The following is a 22,892-nucleotide window of genomic DNA, read 5'->3' on the forward strand; positions in this document are numbered from 1 at the left end:
GTAACCATGTCAATGGAATTGATATTTCTCTCTTGCTTTCGGACTAACTGTAAGGAGCAACCAATAAGAAATCCCTACAGACATGATTCCTCACCTAGGCTCCATATTTGCCACTTAAATGTTTGTTTGGGCAATTTTCAAGCAGTATTTCCCATACCAATTTCAAGCAGTATTTCCCATCTCATGTCTTCAAGTTCTCTTTTAGAAACAGATGAACTGATCTAAAAATCAAGAAAAAATAGAACCAGACCCGATCTACCATCTAGCAAGAAAAAAAGCAAGAACTAGACCCGATCTAGAAATCAAATCAGTGAAATTTAACAGAAAAAATACCTGTTGATGACAGAGATGACGGTTTCTTCAAAATAGAAGTAAGGCCGACGGTCGATGGAGATGACGGACGGAGATGGTGAGGGGAGGTGATGACGGAGATGAAGATGTGGAAGAAAATTTGCTTAGAAGAGAAAAGGAGAAAGGAAAATGTCTTACGGTAGAGAAATGGGTAAGACAATTTCCAAAAAAAAGCTTTGGATTTTACCCGTGTTTGTAAAATGTTTTCCTATTAGAATTCATTTTACACAAAACAAACACTGGAAATTTCGGAAAATATTTTCCGGAAAACATTTTACAACAATCAAACAGACCCCTAATCTTTGGCTTTTGCTTGCAAGCCTTTTGCAGTTCCTAGGAGGATGGAAGGAATTCCTGGTGACTGCAATTAATGGAACAGTCACCTGACAGGTAAATTCTGATTTCAAATTAAATAGTAAAATGATATAAATTCCACTGGCATTAAAAAAATGATGAGGTTGGCGACATTGCCTTTGGTGAAATTCTATAATAAGCTACTTGCTCTTGTTTTCTGAATTCCCAATCTATTGGTAATAGGACTTTGAATAGGAAGTGATTTGATAGTTTAACTACACTTGAAATGATGAGTTTTGCCATATTACTTTTGGTGAAATTCTATAACAAGTTGCTAGCTTTTTGTTTTATTTCCAAATATAGAGAAAGCCGTTTTGGATGTGAAGCTATTTGCTTATTTTTAAAAATGTGGAAGTGGGATGAATTGAGAAACGTGGAATTAAGAAATTCAAGGACTTTCTATTTGAATCAGCCAAATGATCTTCCATCTGAGTGACTATTTGTTTCTAATTCTACGATGCTAGTCATTTAATATAACTGGTAAAGTATGAGATTAAATACTATCATGCTGTGTAGCCCAATTCACATGTATTCTGATTTGTTGAATATATTCAACTTGAAGTTACATATTTGGTTTCTTTGTTGTCTTCTCTTGTTTTCTGCTTTGTGTTATATATACACATATATACTTGAACAGATTCAATTTAATATTTTTCCCATTAAAAGAGCTGAGAATCCAGCTTCCTCAATTTTCAAAAGCTACTTCCCAAAACTCAAACTTGAGAACTTAAAGATTGCATAGTTAGACCGGGTCATTGCTTTTAACTCTAACATTAGAAACATAGAGCAACTCCCTTTTCTTTACTTTTTTGCTACAAATAATTTTATAACTCCAATGTTGATGCATTGATGGTATTTATGTCTATAGATTTATGTCTTCTTTCCTGCAGAAGTAAAGGTTGAAGGATGAACACCAGAAGACGAAAATGGAGCTAGAGGAATACAAGTCTAAAATTGTGATTATGGGAAATGAGATCCAACAACTTAAGAGAAAGCTTGAGGCACAGGTTATGCACTCCCATTCCTCTCTCCTTTTAGTTTCATTTCAATAATAATTTGCTTAAACTATCATAAATTTGTTTGAATCACATGGGAAGCCTTGAAACCAAATATTTATTTGTTCATTTATATGACTGTTTTTTAATCTTATTTTGTGAAATCATAATTGCTTTTTTTATAGACAGCAAACGAGGAACAATTGATTAAAATAAAACATAATATTTGAAATTTTGGTTCAAATTTTAGGGCTTTGTAACTGTTTACGGTTCTCTCGCCCCTCTATTTGTTATTATCGATACTGATTTTAACTATAATTTTGTTTAGGGTTTTCTCTATTCAATTACTTTTCTTATTGAGTATGTGTTAGAAGAGAGGAAATTTGTAATTTTGGTTTAATTGTTGAGTCTTATGAACTGACATTTGTGCCTTAGTAAATTTCATTGTGCTATGCAGAACAATGCTTATGGGACAACAATGCCACTCAAAATGGACATGTTTGTTAAAACCCTTTTTATTGATTTCTGCAGTATTACTTCCATAGTTTCTCACTTGGTTTATTTTCTAGAAGCATTATGTTGCTTTTATCTTATAAATAAGATTTGATGGTAGCAAACCAATTTAACATTCAATATGCCCGAGATTGAGTGATGCTATCTTGAATGCTGCTTTTTTATGCATCTTAGGAAGTGAAAAGTTGAGTATTACTTGATTCTCCTGGCTTACTTTAGCTTTCAAAATTTACAGATGCATGCTGAAGCTGGAAATGGTCAGTATGAAATGGCTTTGGGGTACACTGCTTGTACATATGCTGCTGACAACTTGATTTTCATGCGCGAAGTTGTTAGGGCTATTGCAAATAAACATGGCCTGTTGGCAACGTTTGTCCCCAAGTAAGTTGTAACTTTTCTTATTTTGACCAATGCTTTCTACCTCGTCTTCTGGTCATGGCCTATAGTTTCTGATATTTTTCGCTTTTGCTTTGGATGAAACTCAAATGGTTCATTAAAATATTTATTTTGTCATGTAGTGGTATTACAGATGAAGGGTTTATTGAATGTCTACTATTATATCAATTTATGCTTTATCATTCCAACTGAGTTAGTGAATCTTTCTGATTATATAATAACAAATAGATATTATGGGAGGCTCGTCTGATAATCATTTGAATTGAGTTAAACTTCATATATTAGTCAATGCTGTGAGGCTTTCATGCTTGTTTTGCCCTTAACGTTAGAAACTTGGAATACCCAACATTTTAACTATGTTTCTCTGCCCAGGTACACTTTGGATGACATAGGTTCTGGATCCCATGTGCATCTCAGTTTATGGCAGAATGGACAAAATGTTTTCCAAGCATCTGATGCATCTTCTTAGCATGGAATGTCTAAAGTTGGAGAGGAGTTTTTTAGATCATCTTCCCTCAATTTTGGCATTCACAGTACCACTTCCAAATAGGTTTATTCTCTACTTCTTGCACACGTGTATCTGCTGCACATGATAATATTCCTGTAATGCATTCATGTATTCTAAATCTACTTTGATTTTATGTTCAACTTTTTTTTGTCTTCAGTTATGATCGCATACAACCTAATACATGAAGTGGAGCATATCAATGTTGGGGCAAAGAAAACAGAAAAGCACTTTGTATTTTTTATTACCTTGCAATGTTTATAGTCATAGGCAGGTTCAACTAGTCAGTCTGTTTTTCATATGTATTATTTATTTTAGTTTTGATTCTAAATTTTTATTTTTACTTTAATATTTACGACAACTTGAGTTCTAACTTTTGGATTTTAATTGTGTTATTAATTTATTATTTTAAATCCTAAAACTAAATTCATTAATTTTTATATTTAGTTTTAAAGTTAAAATTTTCATAGAAAATTTAATTTAAATAATATATTTTATTTATCCTTAAAAGTATACTTAAAGTTCAAATTTAAAAAATAAAACATAATATAATATTTATCATAAAAATAATTATTAGTTGATTAAGATAATTTTTTTAAATGTTATGTTTTTAGTGGCGTTTTTGCGAGAAGCGTCGCTAAAGGTTTGTTCTATAGCGGCGTTTGTGGGAAAAGCGCCGCTAAAAGTCTTGAGCTATAGCAACGTTTGTGGGAAAAGCGCCGCTAAAGGTCTTGAGCTATAGCGGCGTTTGTGGGAAAAGCGTCGCTAAAGGTCTTGAGCTATAGCGGCGTTTGTGGAAAAAGCGCCGCTAAAGGCCTTGATCTATAGCGGCGTTTGTGCAAAAGCGCCGCTAAAGGTCCCAATCTATAGCGGCTTTTGTAGCGGCGTTTCTGGGAAAAGCGCCGCTAAAGGTCCCAATCTCTAGCGGCGTTTATTTCTAAAAACGCCGTAAAAGTTTGTGGCGTTGAAAACAGCGGCACTTTTTGCGGCGCTTTCAAAAACGCCGCAAATACTTTTAGCGGCGTTTGTGGGAAAAGCGTCGCTAAAGGTCTTGAGCTATAGCGGCTTTTGTGGGAAAAGCGCTGCTAAAGGCCTTGATCTATAGCGGCGTTTGTGGGAAAAGCGCCACTAAAGACCTTGATCTATAGCGGCGTTTGTGCAAAAGCGCTGCTAAAGGTCCCAATCTATAGCGGCGTTTGTGGAACATGCGCCGCTGAAGGTCCTGATCTATGGCGGCGTTTGTGGGAAAAGCGCCGCTAAAGGTCCGAATCTATAGCGGCGTTTATTTCTAAAAACGCCACAAAAGTTTGCGGCGTTGAAAACAGCGGCACTTTTTGCGGCGCTTTAAAAAATGTCGCAAATACTTTTAGCAGCGTTTGTGGGAAAAGCGTCGCTAAAGGTCTTGAGCTATAGCGGCTTTTGTGGGAAAAGCGCCGCTAAAGGCCTTGATCTATAGCGGCGTTTGTGGGAAAAGCGCCACTAAAGGCCTTGATCTATAGTGACGTTTGTGCAAAAGCGCCGCTAAAGGTCCCAATCTATAGCGGCGTTTGAGGAACAGGCACCGCTAAAGATCCTGATCTATAGCGGCATTTGTGGGAAAAGCACCGTTAAAGGTCATGATCTATAGCGACGTTTATTTCTAAAAATGCCGCAAAAGTTGAAAATAGCGGCGCTTTCAAAAACGCCGCAAATACTTTTAGCGGCGTTTCGCAAAAAAAAACGTCGCTAAAAACCTTTTTTGGTGTAGTGGATCCATATCGTATTAGCAGTTTTTATCTACACTGATTAGTGGTTTATCCCCACCGTATTATGGAGGCTACATACCGGCCTAGACGTTACAGTCGGATTATGGAGGATACATCGTTACATAAAAGACATTGTCAATTAATTTTTGTGAAAAACTCATTTTTAATTCAAGGGTAACAAAATTGATTGATTTATCAAAAACATAAGTATTTAGGAAATTATGTGTGCACTTTGACAAAAACTTTTTTTTATTGATTTTATCAAAACAAACACAGTCGTTTAACCACTTGCATCGTAAAACATTGTGTTAAATTCCAAAACCTTGCAACGGGAAAACATTTTAGAGTTCTTAACTTACAAAATCATAATATTTCGTCAATTACACCGTCTTATTAAAAATTAAAAATTTTAATTAATACGTTTGCAAAATAACTACCAAAACCAAAATTAATGTCCCTGAAACGAATTAAATGTCCAAAAGTTTGTAATTAAATCCAAAAACATAATTCTAACCAAAATTTCTGAACCGAGCTCCGGAATCACCGCCCAATCCTAAGCCTGAGGATCACCAGAAACGAAATAAAGCAAACGAGTGAGCTAGAAGCTCAGTGCGGGACTTATCCCACATAAAGAGATTTACTTATAACATACACATATGCAAATATCAGAACGGAATTTTCATATTTTTAGAACATATATCATATCAGAGCAAATCCTACCCCCATCAGCTACACACCATCTCTATCCAACCAATCACACCAAATAAGACTACATGAGTCCATCTATCCAAATTACACTGGTACGTGGCAGTATGTCACTCATAAATGTGCAGCTGAGCTGCCAGAAAGAAATTTGTGGTTTAACCGCCAGAATTACAGTATCACTGCCAAAGTAAACTTCCTCCATCATATCAACCCACCCAATGCACATACATCATCATATTAACATACGTACATATCACATAATTTGTATGGCATGCATACCTAAGCATATATTTTTACAGAGCATATCATATCACATAGCTTATACAAAACGAAACCTACTTAACATGCATTTTAAGCATTCTCATGTGTAACATACCAAATTTTATGCTTTTATAAGCGTACAAAACGCAAAGGGAGTAAATTTTAGAGTTCCTTAATCGGCCCTTAATCGGCGCCTCAAATTGACCAAAAAAACCAACACGTTCATGTGGCCCACATAGCCCAACAAGTCAGCCCGTGTGGTCTACACGACCTACCTGATCAAACTGTGTAATCACACATGCCCGTGTGCTCCACATGGTCTATCACACGGCCTGTCACATGATCGTGTGACGCTAGGCAGTTTCGTAAATAGCTCATTTTTTAGGTTTTTCTGAGTTTCAATCAAGATTTCGGGTTAGTTTCACACACATGATAAAAAAATTGATTATTCACACAATCGGGAACTCACAAATCTTACAAACAGTCAAAATGCAACAATTAACTAACATGAATTAACCCAATTTCGTTAGATTACACCCCTTTTCTAAAAGAAAACAATCCCCAAAAATCTGACATTAAACCCATTCACCACGAACTTGATAGCCACCCAAAGCCGTTCTTAAATTGCCGAGGGATTGTTAAACTCCGCACAATTGTCTCCTAAGAGAACAAGAATAAACAATACCAACATTAATTTCAAAGAATTTCAGCAAGAACTGTGCTTGACTTAACCTAACTTCAAATAACTTGCACACTTGTCGAACCCATCATGAATTCACAACGAAGAATGAAGGAAAAGCAGAACAAATGGCAGAAAAGCTTTTAGGTGTAACAGAGTAGGAATTTGGAAAATACAGGAAGAAAAGAACAAGAGAACTAGCAAAAGAAAACAAAAGAAAGAAAAAGAAAACGTAAAAAAAAGTGGGGGTTGGACGGTTGGGATTGGGAGTACAATCAGGAAGCTGATAATTCCAAAAAAAAAATCTAATCAAATCCTAACCCACCAGATTAAATAGAGTTCAAGTTTAACTCAACCACCAACCAACGACAAGGAAACAAAAAGAATTCCACAATTGCACAGAATAAGGCTCAAGACGTAGGGGTAACCTGAAGCCTTACCATTGAATCAGTAGGCTCATCATTGTTAGTAACCCAACGAAAATAAAAGATAAGCCTAAAGACTCAAGCCTAACATAGTACCAAAATAAATGGAAAAATTCCAGAACAAAGGAATCGAACTCAAAGCCTAAAGCAAGCATCCAAGGCACTTAACCACCATAATTATTTGACACATTTTAATAATCTAAATTTAAGAAAAATTAGGGCATTACACTGTGAGTTATGAAATATTATAATATTGATGTGTTGATCTAAAGAATTAATACTCTGAATCTCTATATGTGTTTGATTGTTCTGAGAATTGCTATTTTGTATAGTTCATCTACTATTTGCACTAATTTACTTATGATAGTACTCACAATGGGCTTCATATGCTCACCTTATTTTTATTTCCATCTTTATAGATAACCCACCAGGTTAGGACGCGAATTCGACACAAATTATTTTTATGTAAAAATATTTTAGACTATTATTCAAAATTTCAGTTATTTAAGGCTGTATCATTTTTATTTGAGTTATGGCATGAGACTTCGATTTTGGGTTTATGTAGCATACATGGTATTAAATTTGAACTTAGGGTGATGAAACATGGATTTAAAATTGATTTTGCATAAAATTATTCGATTTTACTTAATTAAAACTACATTAAATATCACTTTTCCGCTGCTAGTTTTTCAATTACATTTTGAGGAATAAATAAATTGGAAATTAACTAAGTTTTCAAAAGTAGTCACCATTACAAGGAAAATGTTTTACTTAATTGGTTTTTTATTAACTTGAGAGTTTTTCTGAAAATGGGCTAAATGTTTTCTAAGATAAACAAATGTTTTAAAATGATTATTTAAAAAAAAAACTCTAATAGCTTACTGGGTCACTTTGGTGGCCAATGTAATTTTCCAAATTCGGGCCTTACATCTAGATTAGATTTAGGGTGTTACAATTACGCCCGTAATCTATGATTACCTAAGAAATGAATCGTAATGAGATTTCAACATATATTACGGGATGCCTATAATTTGAGATTACGAGATGGACGAAAATTTTGAAATCCAAACACTGCAATCTCATTCCAAAATGTAACATTATGGGTAATGTTACATTATGCGATTCAAAGACCTCAAATAGCCTTTTTCATTTCAACTTCCATTATCATGATTTCAACTAAATATTTTTATTTATTATTTAGAATATTTTTATTTTATTATAAGTAATTTATGTTTGATCCTAAAGTAGTTAATCATTTCAAACAATTTGTAACACCCTAAAATTTGACCTAGAAGTTTTGAGCAAATTCTGAAGGTCACATTGGTCACCGAAATAGCCTAAAACAAAACACCATTCAAACTTCTTAATTTTCGAAAACCACTTTTGCACATGCTTAACAAAATTCGGTAGTAGGCTTTACTTAGGTTTTGCAAACATTAATTTAATTGTCGCTTAAATTAAATTAAAGCGAAATTAACAACTTATGTATTTACTTTGTAATCAAATCGGATTTAGAGATTTTGTTAACTGAAGTTTCAAAACCAGTATTGCAACGAAATATGACATTTTACCTCGATTGAAAATCCATAAACTGCCACTTAAAACTTAACCGATTATTATAGAAAAACAACAGTCTCAATAACTATTGTCCATGCACGAAAATGCTAAAACTAACTCAAGACCAAAGACCCATACCACAATTCACTTAAACTTTATTTACAAATTCAATTTAACCTTAATGATTATATGTTAGGAAAAACTTTCTTAAAAACAAATCGAGAAGTGAAACTCTGAGACCTCTGATTCGCTGAGTCCAAAACCTAACCTCATGGATTACCTGAAAAGGTTAAACTAAAGGTGTGAGCTACAAAGCTCTTTATGAGTCAAAAACAAATGTAAATAATCAGATTCGATCAATAAATTAAACATACAGAAATCTCAAATAACTCATGATAACTAAACACATCGAACAAAGCATTTCAATTCACGAATGTTACAACATCCATATATGTAAGACATACTCGAGTGCATGACAAATGCAAGAAATCCCACCCAACCATCCAATGACACCAAAAAGGGTACACTAGACCCATCCATCCACTACACACCAATTGGGTTATGGTGGATCCATCTAACTGATACATCTTAAAGTGGTCATATGCCACTAGAATGTTATGCAGTCAAGCTGCCAACATTATTGTGGATTTACCACAAAATTAAATAAATGCAATTTAACTGCCCAATCGAATTTCCTTCTCTTCATAACCAAATCTCAACCATAATGTATATGCAAAACACTCGATACATATACAACACTCAATACATATACATATATTGAATAAGACATGTTCATATTTAGTTTCCAGTATTCCACAGCATACTCGTAATTAACTTAAATTAGCAGAGTCAACAACATACACAGATCCTGATTAACGCATCTAGTCATAATGGCAACCTGTATGAATAATAAAAATTAAAACACATGTATTTTTATATAAGAGTCCGGTAGAAAAACACTCATCACAGTCATACAAAAAATCAGTATTCGTGTCCCAATCACTCCTACAGAGGCTTAAACATGCAAGGGATCAGTCAGGGACTAAAGCGAATCAATTTGAGAAAAAGTGGAAAAAATAAAAAAATAGGACCATATGGCTGTGTAGGAGGGTTTAGACCGTGTGACAGGGGTATACGACCGTCTGACTAAGAGACATGGCCTTGTGGCTGAAGTAGCAAAAAGAAGATGATGGAAAAAGAAGTATTCAGTAGCAAAAAGAGTCAAAATCGAAAAATGGAAGAGTGAGAAAAAAGAAGTAACATGAAAGAAAGTGAGGGAGACATGAGAGGATTTTGGGGATTATTTTCTAAAATTAGAATTCCCACTAAAAATCAAACTAACCTCCTATCAAATACTCCAAAATTCAAATAAATTGAACCACATGGCTGCACAACAAAAAAAAAACAAAAACAATCCTTGATTGCACGCGCAAGGATTCGAACACTGAACCAACAAGCTTATTTTGTTCCTAAGGCGCAAAGAAAAACTTAAAAATCTAATTGTGACAACAGACTCAACTTGTAGACCTTGATTCTTCTAACCTGATTTTCGGGGTATGACAACTCAACCCTTTTTAAAGAAATTTTATCCCTAAAATTTCCTGCTAACATCATAATCGCTTAATCGCATAATTCATTACCACACTTCCACTACGCACTCTGATCCTAGCGCACTACCAAACAATATTTAACCTTTCAAACCCCTACGAACAGTCTTAAAAATCTAATTCACTACCACGAGAATACCACAACCAACAACCAAAAAGCCAGACTATATCCTAATAGTACAATACACAAATCAAAGTAACCTACAACAATACCTTTCTCGACATCAGTTCCAACTCTCTAATTTCGAGTTTGCGATGAGTTTTACCTCTAACTAGGTGGTTGACGAGGAAATATTTAACTCGATGCTCCATGGGCCCACACCTAAAACTGTAACCTCCCTAACCCAACCTAAACGGTAGACTCGAGTTGAATTGTTCACATTAACCACTGAAATGGCTCGGTCTTTTTTTGAAATCAATTTGCAAAATTTAAACCTATTTTATTCAAGTAAATTTTGCAGCAAGATTATCAAGAATATATTAGCGGCAAACAATTAATCTAAAGTAAATAAACCTATCTTTATCAGATATATATAAATATGTAAAAACTATACTCAATCTTATCATAAAACCCTAATAATAAATATCAATAATAGTTTGACTAATTTCAGGACTTCCTAACATTCCGTATCATGCATCCTAAATGATCACTTTTGTTTTAAAACCATATATCCCATGTCATTGGAAAAAAATACGATAATAATAACGAGACAAAGTTAATAATAATCTTAGATTAAGTCCACGACAAGTTAAGACCCTAAGAATGTCGAGTCTGCATCCTAGCCCGTTGAGTCTGAATACTACAGTAAAAGATATATCGATGAGGTGATATGTTCAAGTATGCGAGTCTAGTTGTATATAGCTACAACAGAGTAGGTGTACTCCGAGGATCGTACCCAAGGGAGGGTAGTGCTAGATTAATTTTAACCTGAACACTTAAAGATCTAATTGTTAGAGTATGCCCAAAGATCAATCATGAGATGGTTGTAATAACATACTTGATTTATCATGTTTATTAATATAAGGCGTTACCATTATTATTTCAGTTTCTTTTCTGTGTGTATAAATAAACTATTTTATAATAATGTACTAAGAATAATATGTTATTCTTAAAAGTTCCTTAGTTAAGTATTATTGTTGGATAGGACAACGATAATGCATTAAGACTAACATGCAGTTGATTGATGATAAAGAGTTGTCATTGATATGGAATGTCAGAATCAATGCATGAATATGTGTGTTAGAGAACAACATATTGGACTGACCCATTATGAGTATGTTTCTTGGATTATTATGTAATTGTCACGACATTACTCATAGTGATTAATATGTATATGATCCTCAGACTTGAGATCGTCATAATCCCAACATCGTGAGTTGTATATCTTGATACAGTCAAACGTACACCGTAATTGGTTGTTTTATAAAGGCTGATGTTGGATATACCACAATCGATGTAGAGGGATATGGTTGGTCGATATAGAATAAGTCCCTCCTACATAATGGGAGTAATATCTTAGGCCACTTGATTAAGTGAGACTAGAAATGCATGGCCATGCTCAAATAAGTTGATATGAGATGTCATACTTATTTGTATATCGTAGTCTGCTTAAGATATCAAGGAACATGGAATGGACTATGCAAGTGTGACTATTCCATGACTTGTGTCCAATCCAGAGATAAATGACTTAAGGATTATTGCATAAAAGGTTAATCATAAAAAGGTTATGTCGAATCATGATCTCTTGTGACTTAGGTAACAATGATGCATTACTAGATGCCACTCATTGTTTGTAACATTGGAATCGTTCTAGTATTACTGCTAACGTTACATGAACCTACAGGGTCACACCCTATAGTTGAAATGAACGGAATAAGCCATAGTTGGTATTGTTTTTGGGGGCCGCTTGAATTAAATTAATTATAGAATTAATTTAATTCGGTAATCAAATTTCCAACACATTATGTACAAGGTTGTTGTACGCATAATGAGGACATGAATTTGGTTAGCATATGAATTCAAATAAATATATGGTTTACCGAAATTATATTATAATTAATGTATTCGGTTTAAAATATTATTATATTTGTTTAATTCTTAAAAACCCTAAAAATAAAAGATTTATAAGGATCCCGTTTTTCCTTTGCTTGGGTCTAGTAGCCGTCAAAGAAAAATCACTTTCAAAACTGTTTTGGGGATTTCTTCCTTTCGTAGTCAACTGGGTGGATTACGTAGAGGCCGGGATCACGATAGATTGCGGCTTGGTTCGACAGCAGATCAGACTACTCCTTGTTGAGGCGTGTTGTCTACTTTGAAGAAACATTAGGTAATTTCGCAACCTTTTCACCCCGATTCGTTCCTCACACATGGATTCCTGGTTCGGATTGCCGAATTATTATTTTTCCGCTGCGCCAACACTAATTAGTACTCTAAATAAATTATAGTACGAATACATAATAAAAGAAGTTTTTGAGAAATAATAAAATATAATAAGGAATGAAATAATAAATCAAGAGATAAAAAAATAGAATAAAGCAAATATGATTATGGGTGATTAGCTTGCTTTGGTAATCCCCATCAACTATTGCTTCGGGTTCCTCGTCAATGAACTGGTCGCTATTCGAGTAGGATCTTTTAATCTTCCACTCAAATAGCGAGTCGACAAGGACTACTTATCTTTCGACCTCAAAGTCTAGACCGACTTAGGGTGAAGGTGTTCATGGATAGGCCATACCAATTTTGGGTTAATTCCCATCTTGATGACTTTCTAGGGTTGTCAAGCCTAGGGTTTTAGGTTCTTCCTTTCCTAAACAGCTGATCCGTTGAGTAACACTACAAAACAGTTAACAAATAATCCCTACACTCATTAATCCCCCATAGAAAGATTAGTTCCATATAGTTTTCATGAACATTATAGAATCGATATAAAAAATAAGCATGATAAACGAATTGAAAGTATAAAGTTTAAGAAAATACCTGATTTGTATTAAGAATGAAGTGAATCCACAAGTTTGATTGTATTCCACAAATCAGATCTCTTGAGATAAACAAAGAAAAACTTGAAAAATAAATATAAAACCTAATAAGAAAGAAAAGCTAAACTGAAATTAGAGCTAGAATTCTAAACTAAGTAATTGGTGTCCATAACATGTGACAAATGAGCCTATTTATAGATTTCAGAAGGCCTTCGTCTTTAACCCTAAGTTAGCTGACGTTCCTGAAATTTAAGTTTGATTGTACAGACTAAAATACCCCCTGGTTTGTGTTAATTTCTGTCTAGAGTCGATGTCGTGAAAAACTAGGACCTGTGTCGCAGCATAGTGATAACTCCTAAAAAAGAGTTATATTTCATGCCCTTAGACTTAGTTAATTATTTATACTTAAGTGATTTTAGTTGTATTTTAGGATATTGCATTAGTATTTTTTAGAGCATTACGTTAAAGAAGTGCTTTTAATTGCATTAAACTTGAATTCGATTTACCTAGCTATGAGCTAAATCTTTTAGGCTTGAGATTACTTTGCTGGACCCTTTAATTTCTATTAATGTTCACAATTTAAGTTAAAATTATTACCTATCTAATCCCTACAGAGATGATCTCACTCATCACTTTATTACTTGTATGACGTGTCTACGTGCATAATTCGCACATCATATTCAAAAGCAACAAGTTTTTGTCGTCATTTCTAAGGATTGATAATTGGTGAAATTTGGTTTTGTTATTTTCTTTTGTTCCATTAGTTTTAGCTAATTTAGTTGTATATAATTTCTACAGGTTTGCCATCAATACATGAGTAGAAGCATTCCTGTTAACGAAGAGTATCCTTTTGATCCATAAATCTAAAGAACTTTGCGAAGAAGGAGAAAAGAATTGCTTAATATGGCTAGGGAAGGGAATGATCCTGGGCTGAATGACCATTAAATCTAAATGGTCGGGATGTTAATCTTCCTATTCATCGTGTGATAGATGATTGAGACAGGCCAATTTGAGAACATATTGTTCTATTTTTAGATGACTTGAATCCAGTGATACTCAGACCACACATACAAGCTTAGTATGTTGAGTTGAAACCTGTAATGTTTCAAATGTTGCAAACAGTTGGACAGTTCGGGGGGTTGCCCACTGAAGATCCAACGCTAGAATTAAGACTTTTTCTAGAAGTGTGTGTTTCGTTTCGACAATAGGGTGTTCCTAAAGACGCATTGCGACTTAAATTGTTCTCATACTCCTTAAGAGATCGTGCAAGAGCGTGGTTTAATGCTTTACCGTCGAGAGCAGTGGCATCATAGAATGACATTTGCCAAAGGTTTTTGCGACAGTATAATCCACCAAACATGAATACTAACCTTAGAAATGAGATCATATATTTCGGTAATTAGAGGATGAAACGCTTTATCAAGCCTGGGAAAGATTTAAGGAATTACTTAGAATATGTCCTATGCATGGTTTCTAGCACTGGACTCAGATGGAGATGTTTTATAATGGGTTGAATGCACATACAAGGATGGTAGTCAATGCCTCTGCCAATGGTACTTTGTTGGATAAATCCTGTAATGAAGCATATGAGATTTTGGAACGAATTGCCAACAATGATTATCAATATTCTACCATGCGAGTTGGGACTAGTAGGAGAACCGCTGGAACAATTGAGCTTGATGTGATCACCTTATTGACAGCCCATGTATCATCTTTAGCTAATATGATCAAGACAATGAAGAGACCGACTGCAGTCTAGGAGATGAAAATCAGTTGAGCTATCTTGTGTTTATTATAACGCGTAGGTTAGTGCAAGTGTACATAATCGTTATCAAGTAATAAGTAAGTATCGAGTTATTGTCTACACAGGGATTGTATTTATGCTAAGTCATTTAATTTGTAAAATTATATTAACAATTTGGTAAATAAAAACACAATATAGTTGAGAAGTGGTGATTAAAATATATTAAACTACATGCAATGATCCCTAATGCAAATTATCCTAAGTATGCAAACTATATGAATGAAATAGTTTTTAGTAAAATTAAACACAATTTGCAAAAATTATAACATAAATAAACTAGGACTATTACTTAATTAAACTCAATTTATTATCAACGTGCTTAATAACATTCGGAAAAACATTCCATGGCAACTCGATCTTTCATGAGTTTGGAAACCATATTAGGTCCTTTCAGAATCCTTTACTTAGTAATACGTATTTTATTGATCCGTATTTACTAAGGGTTTCTTAGCATTAGTGTGAGGTAGCAGGGACGTGTTAGGTTTGAAATAATTTAATCACACAAATATAAAAGTATGCAGATAACAGAGCTTGGTCAGAGTTTTTACGCAACCTTCAATTTAATCGGGCCAGGATCTAAATTGAGCATGCACATTTCAATTATGTGTCCATTAGCCATCGTCTGGTCAAGATCGCTCAGCTAATTTAGGTGCATTTCAATCACGTATGAATGAAATACAAACTTGATTTTAATTGAAAACATGATCGATTGAGCACAAATATTATAAGCATGAATCAAAAAAATATTATTTAATCAAAGCAATCATCCTATCTTAAATAAAATTAAGCTAACATTGTTGTAAAAAAGAACAAAGAACACATAGGAAACATCTTTATATTAAATTAAAGAAAAGGAAGATTAAACCCAATTCAGAGTGGCTGTCACCCAAGACTCTGATGGACGAGGCTTCTTTGTTCCTTTGCTTTGCTCCTTTGCTGATGGCTCTCCAAGGTGGCCGACCAAGGGTTCTTTAAGAGGCTTAATTGCTAAAATCTCTATGAAGAGATGATGCTAGGCGTGGGAATGGAAAAGACTAAGAGAATTTGGAGAAAAGAGAGAATGATGAATGATGAGAATGAATGAGGGATGCTTGAGGGATGATGAATGAAAGAATGATAGGGTCTTATTTACAGGTGAGGAGAGGGGGGTAGTTTGCTAAAAATATTGGATGTTAACCTCTTCGAATCTCCTCAAATTTTTGCTGGCCATGCTTAGTGGCTTTTGACTTGATTTTTTGCTTGATTTTTAAGCAATTTTGGATGCCACACAACTTAGGACTGAGACTTGGTCAATCGTAAATCTTCGGGAAAATCTCTAATTTCTTCAACACTGGAAGGACCTTGTGTAATTAAACCAAAGAATGGTTTAAATGGACAGCCATGTGTAGTCGAATATTGGGTTGACTTGGTCTCCAATTTGGACGGTTTTGTAATCCGCAAAGCTATCAAACCTATCCAGAATAAATCAACAAGTCAGAGGACCAAAGAATAAAATTTATCCAATTTAATTAATTAACTCAAACCCAAATTATTAATGAAATATTTTAAAATGAATTATTAAATATAATTTTATATTTTATTATTTAATTTAATCATGAATTGCCCACTTTATGTCTTAAAAATATAATATATTCAAATTAATATAAAATAAGCTATTTATTGCATGAAAACTATATAATAATGTATAAAATCATATTTTAATAATTTCTATGTCCTAATTTCATATTTTAACATATTTCATTAATTTATTAAACAATTACTTAGTTTTAACAACGGATTTAATTAAAAAGGTGATAAATTACATAGGAAAAATCCTATATATTTTTCCGTTTACATTTATTGTGGTGAAGACCATGTGTTTGATGAATGCCTATCAAACCTAGCATCTGTGTAATTCGTGGGTAATTTCAACTAAAATAAAAATCTCTATTCTAACACCAATAATCCAGGGTGGAAGCAACATCCAAATTTTGGTTAGAATAATTAAGGTGCTGGAAATTCAAATAATGTTGTTAGAAAAAATGCTGATAGGGTATCGCCTGGTTATAATCAACCCATGTCACGACCAAATGTCCAACAAAACAAGGTCAGACATCAGCTTTCTGATCATCATCGGTTGAATCTTTGTTGAAAGAATATATGGCCAATAATGATACCGTGATATAGAGTCAAGCTACATCCCTTCAAGCTTTTGAGAATCAAGTGGGACAGATTGCAAATGCTTTAAATTCGAGACCACAAGGAGCTCTGCCAAGTGATACTGAGAATTCGAGATCACAAGGGAAAAGCATTGCAAGGAAATCACTCTTAGAAGTGGGACTCAGTTGAATGAAAAGTTTAAAGATGCTACTGTAGAAGAGGACAAATCTGATTTTAACCATGGAAAGAATTAAAAACATTTTAAACAACACACTGTAACTGAAAAGGCTAAACAGAATACTGTTGCAGCAGAATCAGATCATGTTGCCAATAAAAATGCCATAACAAAATAATATCAGCAACCTAAAAGACAACCACCTCTACCTTTTCCTTAGCGATTTTACAATTGTAAACAAGATGCCTAGTCCAAAATATTTGTAGCTGTCCTTAAACAACTCCACATCAACATACCGTTGGTAGAAGCTTTGGAGCAGATGCCCAATTATGTGAAATTCATTAAAGACATACTGTTAAAAAAGTGAAGATTGGGAGAATTTGATCTGTTTCTCTCATTGAAGGGTGAATCACGATGTTGAAGAATAAATTACCTCAAAAGTTGAAGGAACAATGGAGTTTTTCTATCCCATGTTCAATTGGAAATCATTATGTTGGTAAGGCATTATGTGATTTAGGAGTGAACATCAATTTAATGATTATGTCTATCTTTAGGAAGCTGGAAATTGAAAAAGCAAGACCTACTACGGTTACAGTGCAGCTAGTTGATTGCCTACGCACATCCAGAAGGTAAATTTGAAGACGTGCTAGTAAGAGTAGATCAGTTTATTTTTCCTACCGATTTCTTTATTTTAGAATGTGAAGCTGACAAAAATGTACCGATTATTCTTGGAATACCTTTTCTTGCTACAGGCAGAACTTTAAGTGATGTGCAAAAAGGTGAACTGACCATGAGGATGATTGATCAGTAAATTACTTTCAATGTATTTGGTTCCCTGAAATGTGCTGATGAGAATGAAGAGTGCCACGCCATTGGTTTGATAGAAACAACGGTGCAGGAAGAGTTTGCAAAATTTTGCCATAACATAGCTGATAGTGATACAGAGTCACTTGACCTAAATGAAACACAAACTTTTGAAGAATTTAGTGAACTCTTGGAGGCAAAGTAGATTGTGGACAAACTAGGGAGAAAGTTTGAGTATTTAGATTTATCGGTTCACAGTTTCAATCATCTAAACTAGAGTTGAAACCTTTTCCATTGCATTTAAAATATGCTTACTTGGGAGACAATAATACCTTACCGGTAGTTATTTCTACGGAGTTGACACCCGATCAAGAGGCCAGGTTATTAGAAGTTCTCCGACGATCTAAAGCATTAGGATAGAAAATTACAGACACCAAGGGAATTAGTCATGCGCTATGCATGCATAAGATTTTGTTGGAGGATTACCCTAGCAATTTTATTCCCATCATGAAGGAAGTTGTTAAGAAAGAGATTATCAAGTGGCTTGATGCCGGTATTATCTACCCTATCTCTGACAGTTCTTGGGTGAGTGTTGTACAATGTGTGCCTGAGAAAAGAGGTGTCACAGTGGTTAGCAATGACAACAATGAACTCATGCCCACTCGCATTGTCATAGGATGGAGAGTGTGGATGGATTACCACAAGCTGAACAAGGCAACTAGGAAGGACCACTTTCCGTTACCGCTTATTGATCAAATGTTGGACAAATTAGCTGGGAAGACATTCTACTACTTTTTGGACAGATATTCAAGGTATAATCAAATTGTTACAGTTTCTAGTGACCAAGAGAAGACAACTTTCTCTTGTCCATATGGTACTATTGCGTTTAGACGAATGTCATTCGAGTTATGTAATTCCCTTACAACATTTCAGCATTGTATGATGACAATATTATCTGACCTAATGAAAAAATTTCTTAAAGTCTTTATGGATGATTTCGCTGTCTTTGGCAACAACTTTAAGGGTTGTTTGAAAAATATGAAATTGGTTCTTTGCCGTTCTCAAGAAATAAATGTTGTCTTGAATTGGGAAAAATGTCATTTCATGGTCCATGAAGGCATTGTTCTAGGGCATAAAGTATCACAACAAGGGATTGAAGTTGATGAAGAAAAAATTGAGTTAATAGAAAATTTGTCACCTCCTACTACTACCAAGGGTATTCGAAGTTTTTTAGGCAATGCGGGTTTTTATAGAAGATTCATTAAGGATTTCTCGAAGATATCTAGACGATTGTGCACGTTGATGGAGCAAAGTAGATCTTTCAATTTTGATGAACCTTTTTTAATAGCTTTTGAGGAATTGAAGAAATGATTGGTAGGAGTACTAATTGTAATAGCTTTAGAGTGGACATTGCCTTTCGAACTCATGTGTGACACTAGCGATTATGCTGTGGGAGCAGTGTTGGGGAAAAAAAAGACAAGGTATTTCATGCAACCTATTATGCAAGCAGGACCCTGACGGATGCGCATCTGAACTACACCACCATTAAAAAAGAGTTATTGGCTATGGTATTTGCGTTCGATAAATTTTGATCTTATTTAGTTGCTACCAAGGTCACAGTGTACACATACCACTCTGCTATTAAGTATTTGGTGACCAAGAAAGATACCAAGCCAATATTGATTTGGTGGATATTCTTACTACAGGAGTTTGGTTTAGAAATTCGAGATAGAAAGGGGACTAAAAATCAAGTGGTTGATCACCTGTCAAGATTAGAAGTTGGAAATGAAGATGCCAGTGTCAAACTTATTAAGGAAGAGTTCCGAAATGAGCAACTGTTAGTTACTATGGCATTACCTTGGTATGTCGATATAGTGAACTTCTTAGTAAGTGGTTTTATGCCGTTAGACTTAGTTAATTGCTTGTACTTAAGTTATTTTAGTTGTATTTTAGGATATTTCATTAATATTTTTTAGAGCATTACATTTAAAATCTTTAATTGTGCTTAAGTGTTATTACATGTTGCTTTTAATTGCTTGTGGGGATGACTTGCTTGGTGGTTGATTGGTAGGTGCATAGTTTAGAAGAGGAGTAAATGATTGCAGGTTTGCTGTGAAAATTTTTTGATAGTTTGGAAACGCAAATGCTGTGGCAATACTTAGAAGATTCCTAGTTAACACTTAATGCGTATCGTTCTTAGTCCTAGTTGTATTTATACCAGAAAAATCCACTTGAAAAAGAAAGAAAGGATTATGGGCTGATGGACCTACACTAGAAGGTCAAGCCTATAAAAGCCAAAGAGGGAACCTTAGTAAAAAGGTAGCAGTTTTTTGGATAGAAAAAGGAAGAGTAGCTTTTGATAGAAAATGAGGGAAGGAATAAGAAGGAAGGCGACTGAAGAAGTTGAAAACGATTGCGTCATATTTGGTAGCTGAAATACATTGCACGGACTGCCGGTGTTGAGAGCTAGATAGGCGGAAGCTATCATCTCAAATTTTCTCCTTTAATTCTTATCGCATTTTCTTTAGGACTTAATTGTTAAAGATGATGTTGGTTACTGCATTAAACTTGAATTCAATTTACCTAACTATGTGCTAAATCTCTTAGGCTTGGGATTACTTTGCTGGACCCTTTAATTCCTATTAATGATCACAATTTAAGTTGAAATTATTTTTCTATTTTATTCAATGGTATTTCATGCTTTATACAGGTTGTGTATTGATGAATATACAACAAGTTATTAAATATAACTTAATGCCAACATGGTTAGGTTAACTAGATAGACATTGGATAATATGAGTGAATGAAAAATTATTTATTCGCAGCAACCTCTAAAAATAGAACCTTGTCTCATACGAAAGAAGGTAGAAAATATTAGTGGTAGTCGAAGTTAAGTCTATAGACATATAGTAACTTAGGGGAGGTAACCTAGGTTTTTCTTTTGAAAGAAGAAGTCTGCTGTAAAAACCTATCAAGTAGTAGAATGTTCAACACTTTCTTGTGGAATTAAATGTTAGAGAAGGTAGATGCATCAGTAATCCCAACCGTCGTAATCAACATTGCAGTTCCTTAATCTTCTTTTTTGTATTACTTTGTTGTGACATTCTTGTTTCGTTTACATTTTTTGTTTTGCACATTTTATACTTCCTCATTCTCTCATTTTGTCACTACATTCTCACTATTATTTTGCTTTAGCATTAATCAAGCTGAACTCTAATAACTCGACCAAATTCTACCTTGCTAATCCCTATGGAGACGATTTCATTCATCAATTTATTACTTGTTCGACGTGTATACTTGCACAATTCGCACATCGTATTCACAGGTGACACGTAAGAGTCAATATACCCCTATTGGGATATCTTCAAGGGTATGTCACGACACCCTTAAGGTGTGTCACTACATTGAAGGCAGTTCTTTTCATTTCTCCATTCTGCTCCCTATGTTGCAACATTGATCATTCCGTGTTGTGACATAGTGACTAGTATTAGTTTAGTACGCCTTCTAATGGTCTCCTACACATTGAAAAAGTTCATTATCTCACCTTTAGGCCTCATTCGGCCCCTAGAGTCAATAAAAGATGCAATTTGCACATTTTAGTAACTTTAAGGGAACTTTCAAAAAGATAAACAAAGCCTAACGAAAATGCTTGCTTTCAAGATCCAAAAGTGCAAAAATTAGTTTAATATGCTAAATCGAATTAAAACAAATCAAAATCCCCCACACTTAAGTCATTGCTTGTCCTCAAGCAACACAAACAAAAACAATAAATTTAAAAGACGAGCCTTGAGCAAATATAATACAAATATTTGACTTTGGAGCACATGACTAGGCATTTCATATTTAAGAGCTATATTGACATGATGAATAATTGATTTACCATTTTGGACCTCAAACTCTAAGTTCAGTGCATTACAAAGTATACAAGCATTAAGGGTCTCGCCTGTAGGAATCAATTAAAAAATCATACAAGTAATTTGATTATTCTAGCATAATACAAATAGTAGTTTATATGATCGTTTAATGTAATGTCCATTCATGCATAAGGATATTTAGGTCCCACAGGAATTTTTGGCTTATAATGTTTTGAGGCTTAGGACAGATATGAAATTCAAAAATAGTAAGCATAAAAACGGGTTACAAACACAAAAATTGTTTAACACATCGTATCGATCACTATTCTTCTCCCTTAGGAATCTTTAAGCGCTCACCGCCTTATTTCTCATTCTCTCACCTTTCTTATTTCTGTATATAGGAAATCAAAGCATGACATAGTAACTACGGCTAGCCTACGAGTTTTTGTGTAGTAATGAACAAGTTTTTCTTAATTTTGTGACTTTGTGACTTTTTTTTTCAATTCATCTCACTCACAAATGCTTTTTTTTTTTTGCTTTTCAATAACTTTTCCCACTCATATTGATTTTCTTTTTGGATTTTTCTTTTATTTTTCACTTTAGGCTAACCTATAGTTCCTATATCAAACCAATCTTTCCTATTCCACTCTGTTTTTACAAAAGTTGTCGTGATGTATCTACTTAACCTTCAATTTGTATGGCTAGATGTCTATAGGCGTACAGTGCAGGACCAAAGAAAAAGGGCAAATACAAATTAACGTTTTAGGCTCGATTTTGTAATGAGGTTCACCAAGAAGTGTTAACAGGCTCAAAAATAGTGGTTTCAGGACCACAAATCCGATGAGTAAGCCTGCATTGTTATTTAATATTTATGAGTCAATTAAAATATTATATTGAATTCTAGTTTCATAATTTTTATAAATTGAACGAATAGATAAATATAAGTGGTTCAGTCCAAAAGTCAAGCGGTTTTTGAAAATGAGGTATTAGGACTTCGTTTCTTAATTTAAGGTTGTAAATATTTTTTATTAAATATTTATAGAGTCA

The 22,892-nt window shown here is 34.2% G+C and overlaps 1 protein-coding gene and 1 non-coding gene across 3 annotated transcripts; one reads left to right on the plus strand and one right to left on the minus strand.

Moving 5' to 3' along the window:
- Positions 1 to 347: 347 nt before the first annotated feature.
- On the plus strand, positions 348 to 3,501 carry LOC105797229 (uncharacterized). 2 transcript variants are annotated; one of them, XM_052628130.1, is made up of 6 exons: positions 348 to 502; positions 672 to 741; positions 1,596 to 1,712; positions 2,449 to 2,594; positions 2,982 to 3,159; positions 3,275 to 3,501. In XM_052628130.1, the coding sequence occupies exons 3-5, from the start codon at positions 1,632 to 1,634 to the stop codon at positions 3,076 to 3,078; spliced, it is 324 nt and encodes a 107-aa protein (XP_052484090.1). In that variant the 5' UTR covers positions 348 to 502; positions 672 to 741; positions 1,596 to 1,631; the 3' UTR covers positions 3,079 to 3,159; positions 3,275 to 3,501. The 2 variants fall into 2 exon arrangements, with proteins under 2 accessions (XP_052484090.1, XP_052484089.1); XM_052628129.1 differs by having other exon boundaries at positions 682 to 741.
- Positions 3,502 to 14,436: 10,935 nt separating this feature from the next.
- On the minus strand, positions 14,437 to 14,542 carry LOC128040213 (small nucleolar RNA R71). The gene has a single exon (XR_008194871.1). It is a non-coding gene; the product is annotated as a small nucleolar RNA R71 (small nucleolar RNA).
- Positions 14,543 to 22,892: the final 8,350 nt, after the last annotated feature.

The sequence above is a fragment of the Gossypium raimondii genome, chromosome 3 (genome assembly GCF_025698545.1).
Source record: "Gossypium raimondii isolate GPD5lz chromosome 3, ASM2569854v1, whole genome shotgun sequence".
In the NCBI taxonomy this organism is placed as follows: Eukaryota; Viridiplantae; Streptophyta; class Magnoliopsida; order Malvales; family Malvaceae; genus Gossypium; species Gossypium raimondii.